Genomic DNA, 20,965 nt, shown 5'->3' on the forward strand with positions numbered 1-20,965 from the left:
TTCGGCCCTCCAAGCCTGTGCCGCTCCTTGGTCCAACTAGACCAATCGTTTGTATCCCTCCATTCCCAGGCTGCTCATGTGACTATCCAGGTAAGTCTTAAACGATGTCAGCGTGCCTGCCTCCACCACCCTACTTGGCAGCGCATTCCAGGCCCCCACCACCCTCTGTGTAAAAAACGTCCCTCTGATGTCTGAGTTATACTTCGCCCCTCTCAGCTTGAGCCCGTGACCCCTTGTGATCGTCACCTCCGACCTGGGAAAAAGCTTCCCACTGTTCACCCTATCTATACCCTTCATAATCTTGTATACCTCTATTAGATCTCCCCTCATTCTCCGTCTTTCCAAGGAGAACAACCCCAGTCTACCCAATCTCCCCTCATAGCTAAGACCCTCCATACCAGGCAACATCCTGGTAAACCTTCTCTGCACTCTCTCCAATGCCTCCACGTCCTTCTGGTAGTGCGGCGACCAGAACTGGACGCAGTACTCCAAATGTGGCCTAACCAGCGTTCTATACAGCTGCATCATCAGACTCCAGCTTTTATACTCTATACCCCGTCCTATAAAGGCAAGCATACCATATGCCTTCTTCACCACCTTCTCCACCTGTGTTGCCACCTTCAAGGATTTGTGGACTTGCACACCTAGGTCCCTCTGTGTTTCTATACTCCTGATGACTCTGCCATTTATTGTATAACTCCTCCCTACATTATTTCTTCCAAAATGCATCACTTCGCATTTATCCGGATTAAATTCCATCTGCCACCTCTCCGCCCAATTTTCCAGCCTATCTATATCCTGCTGTATTGCCCGACAATGCTCTTCGCTATCCGCAATTCCAGCCATCTTCGTGTCATCCGCAAACTTGCTGATTACACCAGTTACACCTCCTTCCAAATCATTTATATATATCACAAATAGCAGAGGTCCCAGTACAGAGCCCTGCGGAACACCACTGGTCACAGACCTCCAGCCGGAAAAAGACCCTTCGACCACTACCCTCTGTCTCCTATGGCCAAGCCAGTTCTCCACCCATCTAGCCACTTCTCCTTGTATCCCATGAGCCTTAACCTTCTTAACCAACCTGCCATGTGGGACTTTGTCAAATGCCTTACTGAAATCCATATAGACGACATCCACGGCCCTTCCTTCATCAACCGTTTTTGTCACTTCCTCAAAAAACTCCACCAAATTTGTAAGGCACGACCTCCCTCTTACAAAACCTCAGCTGCAGTCACACCCATCTGTTCCTGATCACTGCCCAAACCAGAAGACCCTATCCTGATGGTGTGACTGCCTCCTGAAACGAAGAATCCAGGTAACTCTTTCCCTCCCCGAGGTGCCGCAGTGTCTGCAGCTCAGCCTCCAGCTCAATGACTCTGAGTTGACGCTGCTTGAATTTCAGATGCTTACTGTAGGTGTGTTTGCCCTGGATCACACTGGCACGCCGAGCACCCACATACTGCAGCTGTGAACCATCCTTCATGTGTTTCAATTAACTATTTAATTATTCAAGTATACATTTTACTTTTGTTTTTATATATTTTATTAACCTTAACACCATTTGTTAGGCAATTTGAACCGTAGGAATAGGCAAAAACCATTTACCAAACAACCAGCTTCTTCTCCTGGAAACCACTTCCCACTGACAGAGAAAGTTAGAAAGCAACATGGAAATGAGCACTTCTTTCCTCCCGATGCACCAAATTTGCAAATGTACTCACTCGGTCTCGGTTTCTGTCTCACTCAGGCCCAAGTCTCCCTCACTGTCCGTGCGTCTCTCACTGCTCATGAACTTTAACAAGTCCCTTTCTTATATAGAGGCTTGATGACTCATTCTCCAGTTTAGTTTCCTGCTACAGTAATCAACACCTATTCAGGCAAAGGGTTGTCAGTTGATTGACAGTTAACTGTCACTGACAGGCAGCTGCCTGTTTAACTTGAAAAATATTTACCCGCTCTCACTTTAATCCAAATTCCCAAATACATTCACTCGGTCCCCGTCCAACTCAGGCCAAAGTCTGACCTGACTGCCCAGATACCTCGTGCAAGGTCGGAGCAGTATAGATTAGGCAGTGGGGAGGTGATGGCCTAGTGGTATTACCACTGGACTATTAATCCAGAAACTCAGCTAATGTTCTGGGGACCCGGGTTTGAATCCCACCATGGCAGATGGTGGAATTTGAATTCAACAAAAAATACCTGGAATTAAGAATCTACTGATGACCATGAAACCATTGTCGATTGTCGGAAAAACCCATCTGATTCACGAATGTCCTTTAGGGAAGGAAATCTGCCGTCCTTACCCGGTCTGGCCTATATGTGACTCCAGAGCCACAGCAATGTGGTTGACTCTCAACTGCCCTCCAAGGACAACTAGGGATGGGCAATAAATGCTGGCCAGCCAGTGATGCCCATGTGCCAAGAATGAATTTTTAAAAAATAGATTAAACAATGCAATGTGGGAGCAGTATAGATTACGGGCGGCACGGTAGCACAGTGGTTAGCACTGCTGCTTCTCAGCTCCAGGGACTTGGGTTCGATTCCCAGCTTGGGTCACTGTCTGTGTGGAGTTTGCACATTCTCCTCGTGTCTGCGTGGGTTTCCTCCGGGTGCTCCGGTTTCCTCCCACAGTCCGAAGATGTGCAGGTTAGGTTGATTGGCCATGCTAAAAATTGCCCCTTAGATTCCTGAGATGCGTAGGTTAGAGGGATTAGTTGGTAAATATGTAGGGATATGGGGGGTAGAGCCTGGGTGGGATTGTGGTCGGTGCAGACTCGATGGGCCAAATGGCCTCTTTCTGCACTGTAGTGTTTCTATGATTCTATGAAATGATTATATGATTAAACACTATTTAGCTTCTATTTAGCCTTTGTCATTTATCCTGCTTCACTTCCCTGTAAGTGGCTGAGTTTGGATTAATTTTCCCAGTGTCCTTCCTCTCTGCTGTTTTAATTCCAGCTTGGTTTTGCCATCATTTCTGAATTATTCCACTCTCCTGCATGAAGACTCGATCCATATAGTTTTCCGAGTATGAAGTTTATTTTTCTTTCCTGTTCCTTTATCTGCTCTGCAGAGGTCCTTTCTTTAGATAATTTCCACACATCGCTTTGGTTAGATTTTTCAACCTGATTTTTTCAACCCGCTGTTTCCAATTTCCTGCCCCATAGTTGGGCTCCAGCTGCCTCTCCCCGTCAGCCTCCACTCATCCTGGGTCAAAGTGGCTCCAAATTGTAGTTGGCACCTTCGCAACACCAGCCGGCCTCCAAAAACAAAAATCAATTGGAACTCGTTGCTGCTCAGGAAACTCGATCGTGCTGGAAACCAGCCCAATTATCACTGGCCTCAGGACTAACATTTTACAGACTCACATTCTCCGGAACCTGGACCCGGATAAATCTCACCCCAGCCGCCACAGGGGCATTCTCATCCATAAAGCGACACAAGTTTACCTGTCTAATATTCCTGTCACACCGAGTATGAAGTGAATGAGTAGATTGGAAGATGAGCATCTGTTAATGTTAGTCCTCAGGCCATTGGAATGGTCGTTGAGTTCATTTCCAGCATGGCTGCACTTCTTAAGCAGGAACAGGTTCCGACTGAGTTGTTTTTGGAGACAGGCTGGAGTCGCAGAAGGTGCAGACTGCAACCCGGAGCCATTTTGAGCCTGCAGTGTGGAGACTGTGGGAACGGGTTGCTGGGAATTTTTACTTTATTCGTCCATGGGACATGGGCGTCGCTGGCTGGGCCAGCATTTATTGCCCATCCCTAGTTGCACGAGGGCAGTTTAGAGTCAACCACATTGCTGTGGCTCCGGAGTCACATGTAGGCCAGACCGGGTAAGGACAGCAGATTTCCTTCCCTAAAGGACAAGAGGGAACCAGATGGGTTTTTCCGCCAACCGACAATAGGTTCGTGGTCATCAGTGGATTCTTAATTCCAGATAAAAGCAAATTACTGCGGATGCTGGAATCTGAAACCAAAAGAGAAAATGCTGGAAAATCTCAGCAGGTCTGGCAGCATCTGTAAGGAGAGAAAAGAGCTGACGTTTCGAGTCCAGATGACCCTTTGTCAAAGCTTTGTCGAGTCTATCTTATCTTATCTTATCTTATCTATTCCCTTCATAATCTTATATGTTTCTATAAGATCTCCCCTCATTCTACTGAATTCCAATGAGTATACTCAGTCTACTCAGTCTCTGCTCATAAGCCAACCCTCTCAACTCCGGAATCAACCTAGTGAATCTCCTCTGCACCCCCTCCAGTGCCAGTATATCCTTTCTCAAGTAAGGAGACCAAAACTGTACACAGTATTCCAGATGTGGCCTCACCAGCACCTTATACAGCTGCAACATAACCTCGCTGTTTTTAAACTCCATCCCTGTAGCAATGAAGGACAAAATTCCCTTTGCCTTCTTAATTACCTGGTACACCTGCAAACCAACTCCTTGAGATTCCTGCACAAGGACACCCAGGTCCCTCTGCACAGCAGCATGCTGCAATTTTTTACCATTCATTTTTATTCCACAATCTGCCGTGGCGGGATTCGAACCCGGGTTCCCAGAGCATTAGCTGAGTTTCTGGGTTGATAGTCTAGCGATAATACCACTAGGCCATCGCCTGAAATTGGCACCGAGAGCTGCGGCCATAGGTTAAATCTGATTGGATAGGGCAGCTCAGCACAATCTGGGTGCAGTAATTTAACCTCTGAACTCACATAATTATCAGCCCCATTCTCCTCAAGAAAGCCGAGGATTGGAATTGAAAAAAGCCCATTTACAGAGACAGGGAGGTGTGAGGTGCTGGAGGGATTGAACTTTCTGATGCCTCCTCCCTACCCGCCCCTGCGGAGGTGGGCAAGGGGGAGACTGTGACATTGCAAAAGGGGATTCCCTCCGGGTTCCTGCCTGCCCTGAACTGGTAGTGCCTTTCCACTGGGGAGGGCAGGGGCTCTGGGGGATGCTCACTCTTGTCCCAGTTACGACCCTTCCCATGGCTGCTTAAAGAAGACTTCCAGCCAGCCTCAATATTCAGGTGGGTAGATGGATGACTAATCAGTGGGGCAACCCGGAAATGGATAGAATTAGATCTCGGGCGGGGAAGTGGTGAGGGGTGGGGTGGTTACTCCATCAGACATCCCCTTCTGACTGGGGGCACCCTCCCCTTATGGCCCAGTGACCTTTGAAACACCCGCCCCCCCAATCCTGAGACCCCAATTGCACCCCTCACCCCTCCCCCCCTCCCAAGAACAGGGCAGAGGCGAGGAATTCTACAGCAAGTAACTCACCTCCTGTCTCATAGAAACCCTACTGTGCAGAAGGAGGCCACTCGGCCCATCGAGTCCGCACCGACCACAATCCCACCCAGGCCCTACCCCCACATATTTACCCGCTAATCCCTCTAACCTACGCATCTCAGGGGCAATTTTAATCTGGCCAATCAACCTAACCCGCACATCTCCCCAAAGCCTATTCACCATCTACAAGGCACAAGTTAGGAGTATGACAGAATATTCCCCACTTGCCTGGATGGGTGCAGCTCCAACAACACTCAAGAAGCTTGACACCATCCAGGACAAAGCAACCCGTTTTGATTGGCACCCCATCACTAACTTAAATATTCACTCCCTCCACCACCGATGAACAGTGGCAGCCGTGTGTACCACCTGCAAGATGCTCTGCAGAATGTACCACGGCTATTTTGACAGCACCTTCCAAACCCACAACCTCTACGTATCTACAAGGACAAGGGCAACAGACACATGGGAACACCACCACCTGCAAGTCCCTCTCAAAGCCACTCACCATCCTGATTTGGAAATATATCGCTGTTCCTTCACAGTCGCTGGATCAAAGCCCTGGGACTCCCTCCCTAACAGCACTGTGGGAGTACCTACACCACAGGGACCGCAACGTTACGAGAAGGCAGCTCACTGCCACCTTCTCAAGGGCAATTAAGGATGGGCAATAACTGCTGGTCAGCCACAGCCTGTGAAAGAATAGGAGAACAAAAAAATGTTCCAATTTCTCGGTGGCTCTGAATTCAATCTTCTCATTTCATTTCGTTCTAATTATAATTTTCAGCCATTATGTCTCACCAAGAGCGAGGTCACCATGGATACTAGTGTCACATCCAATCAAAAGACGGAGCTGGCGCTTGCAGAGAATTGTGCAGTATCGTAATGAAGTGGATTGGAAAGGCTTTAATCAGATTGACTTTACACACCACGTTGTCGCAGGAGTTTATTAACACGGTCCTCAGCCAACCCTGCTTTGAGAAAGAAAGCACACACACTCACGAGATGTCACCAGGGGTCAACTAGTTTCAAGATCTCTCTCAGTCGAGGGGACGTTTGGGGGTTTATTTGTCTCATTGGATGCGGGAGTAAGCATTTAGATAGCGGGTGGGCGCACTGTAAGATGTGGAGATATTGGAGTCACACTGAGTGCGTGATATTGGATATGGTTACGCTGCTATTTATGGAGTCAGATTGAGTTAATGGAATGACCTGGAGGCAGCTTTGGCGATGCTAATTGGGTGTGACATTGGATGTAATTGCAGTTTTCTTGCAGACTGATTGCCAAGTGTGAATGAACGGGCTGATGACAGGAACACGATAAAGGAAAGAAACATTTCTATCGCCTTTTTCATAACCTCATCACACTCCAAAGCAGCATGCAGCCAATCCAGTATTGTGAAAGTTTACCCAGAGTGGTAATGTGGCAAACACAGCAGCCAATTTTTCAAACAGTAACGATCGGAAAATATGCTTTCTTGGTGTTTATTTGAGGAATAAATATTGGCCTCGTTACCATGGAACTGTCCACTCCAATCCTTCGAAAGAGTAATTCTGGGAATTTTACACGCAGTCTTAAAGGGTAGACGGAGCCTTGGTTTAATCTCATTTCAACAGCATCTCTGACAGTGCGGCACTCCCTCAGTACTGACCCTCTGACAGTGTGGCACTCCCTCAGTACTGACCCTCTGACAATGTGGTTCTCCCTCAGTACTGACCCTCTGACAGTGCAGCACTCCCTTAGTACTGACCCTCTGACAGTGCAGCACTCCCTCAGTACTGACCCTCTGACAGTGCAGCACTCCCTCAGTACTGACCCTCTGACAATGCAGCACTCCTTCAGCACTGACCCTCTGACAGTGCAGCACTCTCTCAGCACTGACCCTCTGACAGTGCAACATTCCCTCAGTACTGACCCTCTGACAATGTGGCACTCCCCCAGTACAGACCCTCTGACAGTGTGGCACTCCCTCAGTACTGACCCTCTGACAGTGTGGCACCCCCTCAGTACTGACCCTCTGACAGTGCAGCACTCCCTCAGTACTGTCCCTCTGACAGTGCAGCACTTCCTCAGTACTGACCCTCTGACAGTGTGACACTCCTTTAGTACTGACCCTCTGATAATGTGGCACTCCTTCAGCACTGATCCTCTGACAGTGCGGCACTCCCTCAGTACTGACCCTCTGACAGTGCAGAACTCCCTCAGTACTGACCGTTTGACAGTGCAGCACTCCCTCAGCCGTGACCCTTTGACAGTTCAGCACTCCCTCAGAACTGACCCTCTGACAGTGCGGCACTCCCTCAGTACTAACCCTCTGACAGTGCAGCGCTCCCTCAGTACTGACCCTCTGACAGTGCAGCACTCCCTCAGTACTGACCCTCTGACAGTGCGGCACTCCCTCAATACTGACCCTCTGACAGTGCGGCACTCCCTCAACACTGACCCTCTGACAGTTGATTGCTTGATCAGTTGGGGTGAAATTTGGTTGGCGGATTGGTTTATAAATGTTTTTGGTTTTTTTCCAGGCTAACGGCGAAAGCAGTGGCGGTTTTGCTCCCGATCCTGGGAATATCGTGGGCATGTGGAGTGTTGGCTGTTAATAACTACGCCATAATATTTCAATATATCTTTGCTGTTTTCAACTCATTACAGGTCAGTGCCGTGAATGCTAATTGTCCTGATCTGGGCTGTAATATGAAACACATTTAACAAGACAATCTGGGTGAAATATTGTGTTTTGCCCTTTCATGATTAAATTTTGAACTTTATTTCATGAAAGTACAATTCATAGAATCATAGAATCCCTACAGTGCAGAAGGAGGCCATTCGGCTCATCGAGTCTGCACCGACCACAATCCCATCCAGGCCCTATCCCCGTAACCTCTCATATTTACTCTGCTAATCCCCCTGACACTAGGTTTAATTTATCATGGCCAGTCAACCTAACCCGCACATTTTTGGTGTGGGAGGAAACCGGAGAACCCGCAGGCAACCCACGCAGACACGGGGAGAACGTGCAGACTCCACACAGACAGTGACCCAAGCCGGGAATCGAACCCAGATCTCTGGCGCTGTGAAGCAGCAGTGCTAACCACTGTGGCACCGTGCCGCCCCGTCTCTGAGGGAGAGTGGGAAATACAGAAGCTGCAGGAGGCCATTCAGCCCTTCGCCATCTGCTCCGCAGTTCAGCCGGATCATGGCTGATCTGTATTGTGACTCGATTTCCTCACCTTGGTCCTGTGACCTTTAATACTCTTCGACATCAACAATTGACCAATCTCAGGATCAATGTTTCCAGCTGATCCTCGTGGCCAGAGTGTCACCGCAGTGAGCTGGGAATCAGGAATCAGGTCCGATTCTCTGTGAGAAACCTGCCTCTGGGAAGAAACTCGATTTCCAAGGGATAAACCCTTAGTTAGTAGGTCGACGGGGTTCCTGTCTAATTCGAGCTAATTATTAGAGTGGTGGCAGGAATGGAGGCGGTTCCGATGAAGTGTGGGACTCACTTAGACATCCATGGTAGCCATCACTGAAGTCGCTGCTCATCCTGAGGGAGAGAGTTTGTGACAAATCCTTCCGCTGTGCTACAGGGAAGGAAGATATCACAGGAGAGACAGAGGGCAGGCAACCATGAGGGAAAGGCAGGATGTCCTCATCATGTAACATGGGCACCTCCCCATCTCAACAACCCTCTGAAGAAGAGGGAAGTCCAAATCTCCACTCCCTTCTGTGTGTGGAAGAGATTCCTGACATCACCCCTGTTCGGCCTGGCTCCAATTGCCCTTTGAGAAGGTGGTGGTGAGCTACCATCTTGAAATGATGCAGTCTATTTATAGAGTCATAGAGGTTTACAGCATGGAAACAGGCCCTTCGGCCCAACTTGTCCATGCTGCCCTTTTTTTTAACCACTAAGCTAGTCCCAATTGCCCGCGTTTGGCCCATACCCCTCTATAGCCATCTTACCCATGTAACTGTCTAAATGCTTTTTAAAAGAGAAAATTGTACCCACCTCTACTACTACCTCTGGCAGCTTGTTCCAGACACTCACTACCCTCTGTGTGAAGAAATTGCCCTTCTGTGCCCGTTAATATCTCTCACCTTAAACCTATGCCCTCTAGTTTTAGACTCCCCTACCTTTGGGAAAAGATGTTGACTATCTGCCTTATCTATGTCCCTCATTATTTTATAGACCTCTATAGGATCACCTGTAAGCCTCCTACACTCCAGTGAAAAAAGTCCCAGTCTATCCAACCTCTCCTTATAATTCAAACCATCAAGTCCTGGTCGCATCATAGTAACTCTTTTCTGCACTCTTTCTAGTTTAACACCCTTTCTATAATAGGGTGACCAGAACTGTACACAGTATTTGGTGTAGGTCCACCCACAGTGCTGTTAGGGAGGGAGTTCCAGGATTCTGATGCAGCAACAGTGAAAGAATGGCCGATATATTTCCAATTCAGGATGGGGTGTAGCATTAACAGGAACCTCCAGGTGGTGGTGATCCCGTGTACCTGCTACCCATTGTCCCTCTTGATGGTAGAGATTACAGGTTTGAAATGTGCTATCAAAGGAGCCTTGGTAAACTGCTGCAGTGTACCCTGTCGGTGGTACACACGGCTGTCACTGTGCGTCGGTCTTGGAGTGAGTGGATGTTTGTGGATGGGGTGCCAATCAAGTGGGGCTGCTTTGTCCTGGATGATGTTGAGCTTCTTGAGTGTTGTTGGAGCTGCACCCATCCAGGCGAGAGGAGAGTATTCCTTCACACTCCTGACTTGTGCCTTGTAGATGGTGGACAGGCTTTGGGGAGTCAGGAGGTGAGTTACTCACCGCAGAATTTGCGGCCTCTGATCTGTTCTTGTGACGAATATAGTTGCCAACTCTCCAATATTGCCCTGAAGCTGCTAAGGGCTAAACATTAATATTTAGGACACTCTCCAAGCAACACCCTGGGTGAATCTTTGGCCGGAACTTTTCAGCCATTCATATTGGCGGGATCCTCCGGTCCCACCAATGGTGAACCCCCGCCATGGGTTCCATGGCGATGAGGGGTGTATTCAACAGGAAATTCCACTGACAATAGTGGGATTCAGAAGAACCCACCGCTGGCCAATGGCGGGCCACCTCCGCCACCGCGAACTTTGAACTTGTAAATTAGTTCTAAATAGAGCCATTTGACCTTCAAACCAAGTATCGTCCAATCAGGATCAAAAAGTTCCTCGTGTTTGTTCAAATAATCCTCATCAGGTCAAACAGCGACAGGCCTGGGACTGTTCCGGCTGAGCATGGGGGAGGGGGTTCCAATCGGGTGAGGCTGTTCTGCCCATCCCCTCTCTTCCTTTGCACAGTCAGGTACAAACCTGATCTCCTTCACTCAGAGTTCCGGCAGATAACTCGACAAACCTGGGGAGGGAGGGTGGGTGAGTGAAACTCTTTCAATGACACCACAGGCCGGAGAATAGGAGGAAAATTTCGGGAAGAATGAGACAGCGCGGTAAGGGTTGGGATGGAGGGATATGATTGGGGGATGGAGGGGAAAGGGTGGGGGATGGAGGGGTATGATTGGGGGATGGAGGGATAAGGGTGGGGATGGAGGAATATGATTGGGGGATGGAGGGGAAAAGGTGGGAGATGGAGGGATATGTTTGGGGGATGAAGGGGTAAGGGTGGGGAAGGAGGGATATGATTGGGGGTGAAGGGGTAAGGGTGGGGATAGAGGGATATGATTGGGGGATGGAGGGGTAAGGGTGGGGATGGAGCAGAAGGCTGGTGGAAGGGTGCAGTGGTTGGGGACAGGGTGGGGGGTGGAGGGGAAATGGGCAGACAGACACCCAGGAGCTGACAAGGACACTTTCACTTCCTCTGGCCCCACATAATCCCCTCTCCAATCTTTTAGAATAGTTTGAGACCTTTTCCTGTGTGTCCATTAGAGACTGCTAACCAGCTTGTACAAGTCAGTGAAGCATATTTAGGATGAGATATTTGGGGAGTCAGTGCGGACTTGATGGGCTGAATGGCCTCTTTCTGCACTGTAGGGATTCTATGCTTCGATGATCACAATTTGCAGCCGTCTCACTCACTTTCAATCCCCAATCCTCTGTTATGTCTGAGGCACTTTGAGAATTCTCTCTCTGACTTGTCGTAAACATTGCAATGTATCTTTTTGTTGATGGCTCAGAGTTTCTGATTAATTTCTTTCTCTTTCCTCTTCAGGGGTTTTTCATCTTTCTCTTTCATTGTCTCCTGAATTCAGAGGTGAGTGATCGCAGGAAATGATTTATCCCCAAGTGTTATTGTGTCCAGTGGTTCAGAGCCATTAACAAGATACTCTCGCAACTGTTACCACCGACCCGGTTCCTGCTCTGAGCAATGTTTCATTATCGAATAGCAACAGCTCATTTCCAGGGCAAGAATTCGCAGGATGGTGAGAGCCAGCGATCCACCATTCCGAGAAACAACAGGGAACACACCCCCACCTAGGGAACACACCCCCACCCAGGAAACACACCCCCACCCCGGGGACACCCCCCCACCCCGGGGACACATCCCACGCCGGGGACACACACCCACCCTGGGAACACACCCCCCCCCCCCCCCCCGGGGATTCACCCCCACCCCGGGGACTCACCCCCACCCCGGGGACACACCCCCACCCCGGGGACACACCCCCACCCCGGGGACACACCCCACGCCGGGGACACACCCGCACCCCACGGATGCACTCCCATCCCGGGGACACAACCTCACCATGGTGACACACCCCCCTCCACCCTGGGGACACTTCCCCCACCGCGTGGACTCACCCCTACCGAGGGGACACCCTCCACCCCGGGCACACACTCCCACTGTGGGGGCATCGCCCGCCACCACAGGGACTCCACCTCAGCCCGCAGACGCAACCCCACCCCGAGGACACACCACCACCCTACGAATGCACCCCCACCCCGGGGACACAACCCCCACCCTGGGAACACCCCCCCATCCTGGGGACACAACCCCCACCCCGGGGACACAACCCCACCCCGGGGACACAACCCCCACCCCAGGGTTGCCCCCCACTGCCTCTGACAGGCTCGCTGCCATTTCACGCTCTATTGAGTGACGCGACCTCCGTCTGCAACGCTGGGCCTGAGTCCCGGAACCGCACACAGTGTCAGAGGATTGGGGCCTAAAGAGTAGGATATGCCCTGAGGGGTCAATCTCCATTCGGGTGGGGTGGGGGGGCGGTGGGGGTTTAGGTGGGGTCGGCCAGTAGGGGGTGGAACGGCACCTGAAATCTGAAGGAGTCTTCAGTCTGAGGCACTCACTCCCCCGAATGGCACCTCCCACCTCCCCCCACCTCCCCCCACCTCCCCCCACCTCCCCCCACCTCCTCCCACCTCCCCCCACCTCCCCCCACCTCCTCCCACCTCCCCCCACCTCCTCCCACCTCCTCCCACCTCCTCCCACCTCCTCCCACCTCCCCCCACCTCCTCCCACCTCCCCCCACCTCTTCCCACCTCCTCCCACCTCCCCCCACCTCCTCCCACCTCCCCCCACCTCCTCCCACCTCCTCCCACCTCCCCCCACCTCCCCCCACCTCCCCCCACCTCCTCCCACCTCTTCCCACCTTCTCCCACCTCCCCACATTTGGGATCAAGGATGAAGACATTTTCTGTTGTCGCCCTGATCCACCCAGCATCCGCCAGCCTAAACACTGGGGCTGAGGACAAACAGGTCCATAAGTGTCCAGTAAGAGGCCGCTTAACTGCTTTAACAGGGGCATGGGTGGGTTCCCAACCAATGGCCTGCCCACCCATCGTCAAACTGCGATTGCATCTGGTGGGATTAGTGAGATTGAATCGATGACAGCAGATGCATTTATATGGCACCTTTAATGTTGTAAAATGTCCCAGGACCGCAGGAGTAGCATCATACAGATAAAGGAGATCATAAAACCGTAGGAAGTAGGAATAGGAGTAGGCCATTTGGCCCCTCGAGCCTGCCCCGCCATTCAATAGGATCATGGCTGATCCAACATTCCCTACATTCACTTTCCTGCCCTTTCTCCACAACCCTCGATTCCCTTACTGATCAAAACTCTATCTATCTCAGCCTCAAATATACACAAGGACTCTGTCCCCTCAGCTCTCTGTGGTGAGGAGTTCCAAAGACTCACAACCCTCAGAGAGAAGAAATTCCTCCTCATCTCAGTCTCAAATTGGTGCCCCTTTATTCTGAGACTATTCCCTCTGGTCCGAGACTCTCCCATGAGGGGAAACATCCTCTCAGCATTTACCCTGTCAAGAGGGTATTGGTTCAATGAGATCACCTCTCATTCTTCTCAATTCCAATGAGTAGAATCCCAACCTGTTTAACTTTTCCTCAAAAGATAATCTCTCCATCATCCTAGGGGACCATCCCAGTGAACCTTCTCTGAACTGCCGCCAATTAAATATCTTTCCTTAAATAAGGGAACCAAAACTGCTCACATTGCTCCAGATGTGGTCTCACCAGCACCTTGCACAGTTGCAGCAAGAATCCCCACTCTTATACTCCAACCCCCTTGAAATAGGGGGCAACATTCCATTCGCCTTCCTGATTTCCTGCTGCACCTGTGTGCGAGCTTCCTGTGTTTCGTGCACAAGCATCCCTGGAGAATTTTGGGGAGGGGTCTGGAACTTAACTTTCACAAGTTAAGACTGAGGGGTGGGGGGTTTAGGGGGGATTTGAGGAAAAACATTTTTATTCAGAGGGTGGTGACAGTCTGGAATGCGCTGCCTGGGAGGGGGTGGAGACGGGATGCCTCACATCCTTTAAAAAGTATCTGGATGAGCACTTGACACGCCATAACATTCAAGGCCAAGGGCCAAATGTGGGATTAGATGGGCAGGTCATGCGTCTGTGCAGACTCGATGGGCCGAAGGGCCTCTTCTGCACTGTAGGATTCTGTGATTCAGTGACCATTGCCAATGGTGGAGTGATGGAAATCTGGGGCCCTCCAGAGGCTGGGACTTGGAGAAACAGAGAGACTTGGGAGGGTTGCAGGGGCAGGAGGTCATGACAGAGATTGGGAGGGGTGAGGTCACGGAGCGGTTTGAATACAAGTTTGAGAATTTTAAAAAATCAAGATGTTGCTTGAGGAGGAACCAGTGAGGGGAGCAGGGGGGAGCGTTGGGAGTCCTTGCTCACACGGAGGGGGTAAAAACTGGCCCAGATTGATTGGAGGGAATGGTGTGATGTAACTCTGCAGTATCTCCGGGTGCCCTTCACTGCTGAATGACAGTGGGTTAACCAGAATTCGGTTAGCAATTAATCTCCCTGGAATCTTGATAGGTGTGGAGGCTTTCAAACCCTGACCCTCTTGTAAAAATCCTACAGCAGCAGTCACCTTGAAAAGAACTTGATCTCGGTGCCACACACCTTGTAAAATTCACTCTCAGCTGTGATGGTTTCACGTCCCAAGATTGTCTTTGCAACCTGGCCCCAGACTCGATATCAAATGCATTAGAAAGAGTCAAACTCATCCGCTTTGGTCACGGTCCATTTAGTCCCGTTGTTTTATTACGATGAAAGTGCCCTGCTATCATTTGAGACTAGTTTAATTTAAGACTAGGGCATTGTATTATGAGGGAAGGAAAATATTGTAATTGGCTGATACAGCGCTGCGCGAATCAGGCTCTTTGCTCAGAGGCCTGACTTCCACAGGATGATATCGTCCCCAACATCTGCTGCCGGCCTCTTCCTATCGCCTCGCGATTGGAGCCAGGACTCCAGTTAATAATAATTAGTGAAACCACTCTGACCATTTCACTAAAACTGGCCGCCAGTGCTTGGTTTTCAGATCCTCTCACCCACCAGAATCTGGGGGGTGGGGGGGGGGGGGGGGTAGTATTCCGATGCCACCCCTCACCCCCCCACTCACCTCCCCCGCCTCTCCCCCCTCTCCCCCAGTCAGCATATACGAAGGTGGAGGGTGCGTAAAGTAAAATAGGAGGATAGCCACCTTCCCAACCATCCCTGAACATTTCCCCGTATTACAGGGGGGGGGAGGGTGGATGTGGGGCAGGTCACGTGTTATTTCTCAGGCCTGTTGAAACCCCTCTATTGCCAATTAAAGGCCAATTAAAAGTCATTTTCCGCCTCCGTTTCCATAATACATTGGGTGAGGAAGGCAGACGGAAAGTGGACTGTCTCACTACTTGCCCCACTCATAGTAATAGGTGGGAAGATATGGGAGTACCTCCATTTGGGGTCCCTTGCCCCCATCGGGGAGCATGCCCCCTCCCAGCCCTGACACCCACCCCACTTCCCCCATTTGCTTGGTTCCCAATCCTTCCCCGACCAAAAGCCCTGGACTTACCTTTCGGTCTGGGGTAACCACGATCTTCTTCTTGGGGTTCCCTTGTAGTTCTGGCAGCGCCCACTAGTGCTTTCCAGCGTTGTTGGGGCTACTCAGCCACAGGCTAATCAGATTGGCTGGCAGCTCTGGAGGGCGGGACTGAGAGGGGGAAGTCCCACACTCACCTTGTGAACGTCAGCCTCTCCCGGCCGATTAGCTAAAGTCGGCTAGCTACGACCGGCCGTTTTACTGGGGGCCATGGGCGTACCATGAATCACAGAAAGTCGGTATGCAGGTGCAGCATGTAATAAAAAAGGCCAGTGGGATGTTGGTATTTATTGCAAGGGGACTGGAGTATAAAAGTAGAGAAGTGTTGTTGCAATTGTACAGGGTGTTGGTGAGGCCACATCTGGAGTATTGTGTCCAGTTTTGGTCTCTTTATTTGAGAAAGGATCTGGTGGCATTGGAGGCCGTTCAGAGGAGATTCACCAGATTGATTCCGGGGATGAAAGGGTTGACGTATGAGGAGAGATTAAACAGTTTGTGCTTGTACTCGCTGGAGTTTAGGATGAGAGGGGATCTGATCGAGGTATATAAAACTTTAAAAGGGACTGATAAAGTAAATGTAGACCAAATGTTTCCTCTTGTGGGGCAATCTGGAACAGGAGGTCACGGGTATGGGTTGAGAGACGGTAGATTTAAAACTGAGATGAGGAGGAACTACTTCTCGCAGAGGGTGGTGAATTTGTGGAACTCGCTGTCCCATAGCGCGGTGGAGTCTGAATCATTGAATGGTTTCGAGAAGGAGATCGATATATTTCTAATAAAATAAAGGATAAGGGGACATGGGGAAGAGGTGGGGAGGTGGATTTGAGACCAGGGAGAGATCAGCCATGATCTGATTGAATGGCGGAGCAGGCTCGAAGGGCCGAATTCGCCGACTTCTGCTCCTAATTCCACTTCACCGCGCCCCCCCAGCCCACCATCTAAAATTCATCCTGAGGCATCAACACTGTGGAATATTTCCCTCCTTGTTGATGATGCTGATTGGCAGGGTCCTCAGGCTAAGAATCCAGGGTGGCAACCTGGAATGGGAGGGTGACTAATTTAAATTGGGATCCAATCAGGCTGCACCATCAACTCCCAGATCACGTGTTGTGTTCATACTGGGCTCTGGCTTCAAGACATCTTTTACACTGTAAGCGACGCCCAGGAGAAAACCCTCGGAGCATCACAACAGTTGTGTTTTGTCTCATTTTCTTTCAACGTTTCTATTTTTATTAATTACAAAAATAATTTGAGCGATGGTTGGATTCAACAAGTCAAGAGTATCCAATCCCAGTCCAGAACTCGGAGTCATAGTTTGAGGATAAGGGGGTAAACCTTTTAAGACTGAGATGAGGAGAAATTTCTCCACCCTGAATGTGTGGAATTCACTCCCACAGAATGTAGCTGCAACCAAAACGTTGTCTGATTTCAAGAAGAAATTAGATATAGCTCTTGGGGCTAAAGGGATCAAGGAACATGAGAGGAAGGGGGATCAGGATATTGAATTTGATGATCAGCCATGATCAAAATGAATGGTGGAGCAGGCTCGAAGGGCCGAATGGCCTCCTCCTGCTTCTAGTTTCTATATTTCTATGTTTGGATATGGGTGTTGTTGGTAAGACCCATGTCGAGGGGTATTAAAAGGTGGCGATTGGCTTTATGCTCGGACTTGTTCAGTTCATAATTCAGGAGATGAGTACCTGTAAGCTGGGACCTCCTCCCCACTCATTCCATCCCCGATATTTACATTACTAAACCCTTATTCCAGTTACAATATTGTAAAATCAGATTCTCTGGGGGGGCTAGGGCAGGGTCGCAGAGGGGTCACAGGGGTGGGGGGGATTGATACAGGAAGGCATTGGTTCTGTTCATCAGTTCGGGTGCCAGAAGAAGAATGTGAAGTTTTTCCAGAAAATACATTTCCGATTTAACTTCCCTCAAATCTGATCTGATTGTAGCTTTATAATATTCGAGTTACAATAATGGGTGAATGGGACTGGGTGCGAGTTAGGGGTTGGATGGCAGAGTTTTGGATGAGCTCAGGAGGTTAGAATATGGGAGACCAGCCAGGAGTGTGTTGGAATAGTTGAGTTTAAATGTAAGGAAGTTGGGAACGAAGGTTTAAGCAACAGACAAACTGAGGCGAGGGGCTGGATTTTCATGGAGTTGGCCCAAGTCCGTGGATCTTTAAAAATGACAGTGGTTCCTGGATGTGGAAACCCCATTCCATTTCCAGTGGATCCAATCTTTCCCAACGGGGTAAAGGGGGAATATGTGACTCATACAGGAGGGAAATCCAAACTCAGCAGTGCCATTTGAACACAGTGTTGAGTTCAAATAGCCACTATTTAGCTAGTCCATGGGCCTCAACACAACAATCACAAATTGATGGAGGAGATTGAAGAGTGAATAAGCTCCCTTTAAGTGTCTTGAGCTGTAGTTTTGTTTTAAATCCACCACTCTTTAAACACGATAAAAACAAGTTGAATTTATTAGTGAGAGTCAATAAACTTTCACTGGACTGCTTTGATTGACAGGCCATCTGGTGTAGGTTAGAATGTTTCATTAGTGATCTTTATTGACATTTTCCAAGAGCTATTATTATGTCATTTGAATGTTTGTCTTGGTTTCAAAACTACAATTATCTCAGCAGGGGGTTCTGAGTTCACAAGTTTTATTTATAGTTTAAAGAGTTCATTAAAGGATTAACTCTCTTTGATATGGGTTCAGAATAGAAATTTGTTTGATAAGAAATTGACCACTTGAGATTGAAAGGGTTCCATGAATGGGAGTTTTTCTTTCCACTATCAAATGTACATGAGTGAGAGTTGTGTGAGGTTGTTTTGTTTTCATCTCTACATGCCACCTGAGATCTTCCCATGGTGAATTCTGGGTGAGTGACTGGGTGGCGGGGCAGTATGAGGGAAGGAATGGAGATGGATGAGGGCTAAATGATGCAACAGCTTGGAAAACAACTACCACAAAGTCCCAGAGAGCCACTTTGGCACTTGCCCACTTGTGCAGCCACCTAGGACAGGCTTCCAAGGTTGACAAGCCCACCCTTGTCTCTCCAGAGTGAAAATTGAGGTTGTGGACAATGTGATTGAGCCTGAGGCAGAATCCAGGGAGAGCGATGGAGTTGGTAGCTCTGAACCAGGGCTCTGGACTTCCCTGAAGCAGTTAAATTGCAGAGTGACCCGCTAGTGACTGTACAGAGGACTTTAGCATCAAGGACATTAAAGGACCCTGAAGGTCACTGCCAGAGATGCTGAGATTAGAAGGTGTGATTTTTTATACACGGGCATTTGATGCAGATCAAAGTGTTTTGTTTCATTGATCTGTTGTGTTTTTTTTAACCTGCTCACATGTCTGTTGGTATTTGAGGTGAGAAAAACTGGTTTGTTGTTGCAGCTGGGTCTAAAATATAACAAAAATCAAGGGGTTCTCAACCCTCCAGGATTGGTCTGGAATCTTCAGGAATTGTAGATTAACCTGTAAGCGATGCCCAGGAGAAAACCCTCGGAGCATCAGAAAAATTGTGTTTTGTCTCATTTTCCTTCAACGTTTCTGATTTTATCAATATAAAAATGATTTGAGCCAAGGTTGGAGTCAACAAGTCAAGAGTCATCCAATCCGGGGCGGCACGGTATCACAGTGGTTAGCACTGCTGCTTCACAGCTCCAGGGTCCCGGGTTCGATTCCCGGCTCCGGTCACTGTCTGTGTGGAGTTTGCACATTCTCCTCGTGTCTGCGTGGGTTTCCTCCGGGTGCTCCGGTTTCCTCCCACAGTCCAAAGATGTGCGGGTTAGGTTGATTGGCTAGGTTAAAAAAAATTGCCCCTTAGAGTCCTGGGATGCGTAGGTTAGAGGGATTAGTGGGTAAAATGTGTGGGGGTAGGGCCTGGGTGGGATTGTGGTCGGTGCAGACTCGATGGGCCGAATGGCCTCCTTCAGCACTGTGGGGTTTCTATGATTTCTATGATTTCTATGAATCCCAGTCCAGAACTAGGGGTCATAGTTTGAGGATAAGGGGTAAACCGTTTAGCACTGAGGTGAGGAGAAACTACTTCACCCAGAGGGGTTCACTCCCACAGAAAGTAGTTTAGGTTGTCTGATTTCAAGAAGAAATTAGGATGTGGAGATGCTGCCGTTGGACTGGAGTGGGTACAGTAAGAAGTCTTACAACGCCAGGTTAAATTCCAACAGGTTTATTTGGAATCACGAGCTTTCAGAGCGCTGCTCCTTCATCAGATGACCCCACTGCATCATCACTCACCTGATGAAGGAGCGAGACTCCGAAAGCTCATCATTCCAAATAAACCTGTTGGACTTTAATCTGGTGTAAGAAGAAATTAGATATAGATCTTGGGGCTAATAGGATCCAGGGATATGGGAGTGGGCGGCACGGTGGCACAGTGGTTAGCACTGCAGCCTCAAAGCAACAGGGACTTGGGTTCGATTCCCATCTTGGGTCACTATCTGTGCTGAGTCTACACATTCTCCCCATCTCTGTGTGGGTTTCCTCCAGGTGCTCCGGTTTCCTCCCACAGTCTGAAAGACGTGCTGGTTAGGTGCATTGGCCATGCTAAACTCTCTCGAACAGGCGCCGGAGTGTGGCGACTAGGGGATTTTCACAGTAGCTTCATTGCAGTGTTAATGTAAGCCTACTTGTGACACTGGTAAAATAAACTAAAGGAAAGCAGGATCAGGATATTGAATTTGATGATCAGCCATGATCATAATGAATGGCGGAGCAGGCTCGAAGGGCCGAATGGCCTACTCCTGCCTCTCGTTTCTGTGTTTCTAAGTTAATCAGGCAAAGGGGAAACTTTTAGCTTTCTGATTGGCTTGTAGGACGGATAGATGTGCAGGTTGACCAATCGTGGGACAGTGGGGTTGGAGTAGTTGGAGGTAAGAGATGAAAGGTCTGGGTGTGTAGACAACCACAACCCTGAAACCAACCTGCAGGATATGTTTAATGTTTAACGGATTAATTATCACTGGGGCAGAACTCCCTCAATACTGACCCTCTGACAGTGTGGCACTCCCTTAGTACTGACCCTCTGACAGTGTGGCACTCCCTTAGTACTGACCCTCTGACAGTGCGACACTCCCTCAGTACTGACCCTCTGACAGTGCGGCACTCCCTTAGTACTGACCCTCTGACAGTGCGGCACTCCCTCATTACTGACCCTCTGACAGTGCCGCACTCCCTCAGTACTGATCCTCTGACAGTGCGGCACTCCCTCAGTACTGACCCTCTGACAGTGCGGCACTCCCTCCGTACTGATCCTCTGACAGTAC

General features: G+C 49.5%; 1 protein-coding gene across 1 annotated transcript in view; it reads left to right on the forward strand.

Annotated features, from left to right (window-relative positions):
- The window catches only part of adgrd1 (adhesion G protein-coupled receptor D1), a 273,065-nt gene that overhangs the window by 240,103 nt on the left and 11,997 nt on the right, over nt 1–20,965 (forward strand). The window contains exons 22-23 of the mRNA XM_078227665.1: nt 7,822–7,948; nt 11,507–11,548. Coding sequence (XP_078083791.1) covers nt 7,822–7,948; nt 11,507–11,548 — 169 coding nt within the window. The remainder of the gene's footprint in view (nt 1–7,821; nt 7,949–11,506; nt 11,549–20,965) is intronic.

This window comes from Mustelus asterias, chromosome 13 (assembly GCF_964213995.1).
Source record: "Mustelus asterias chromosome 13, sMusAst1.hap1.1, whole genome shotgun sequence".
Lineage (NCBI taxonomy): Eukaryota > Metazoa > Chordata > Chondrichthyes > Carcharhiniformes > Triakidae > Mustelus > Mustelus asterias.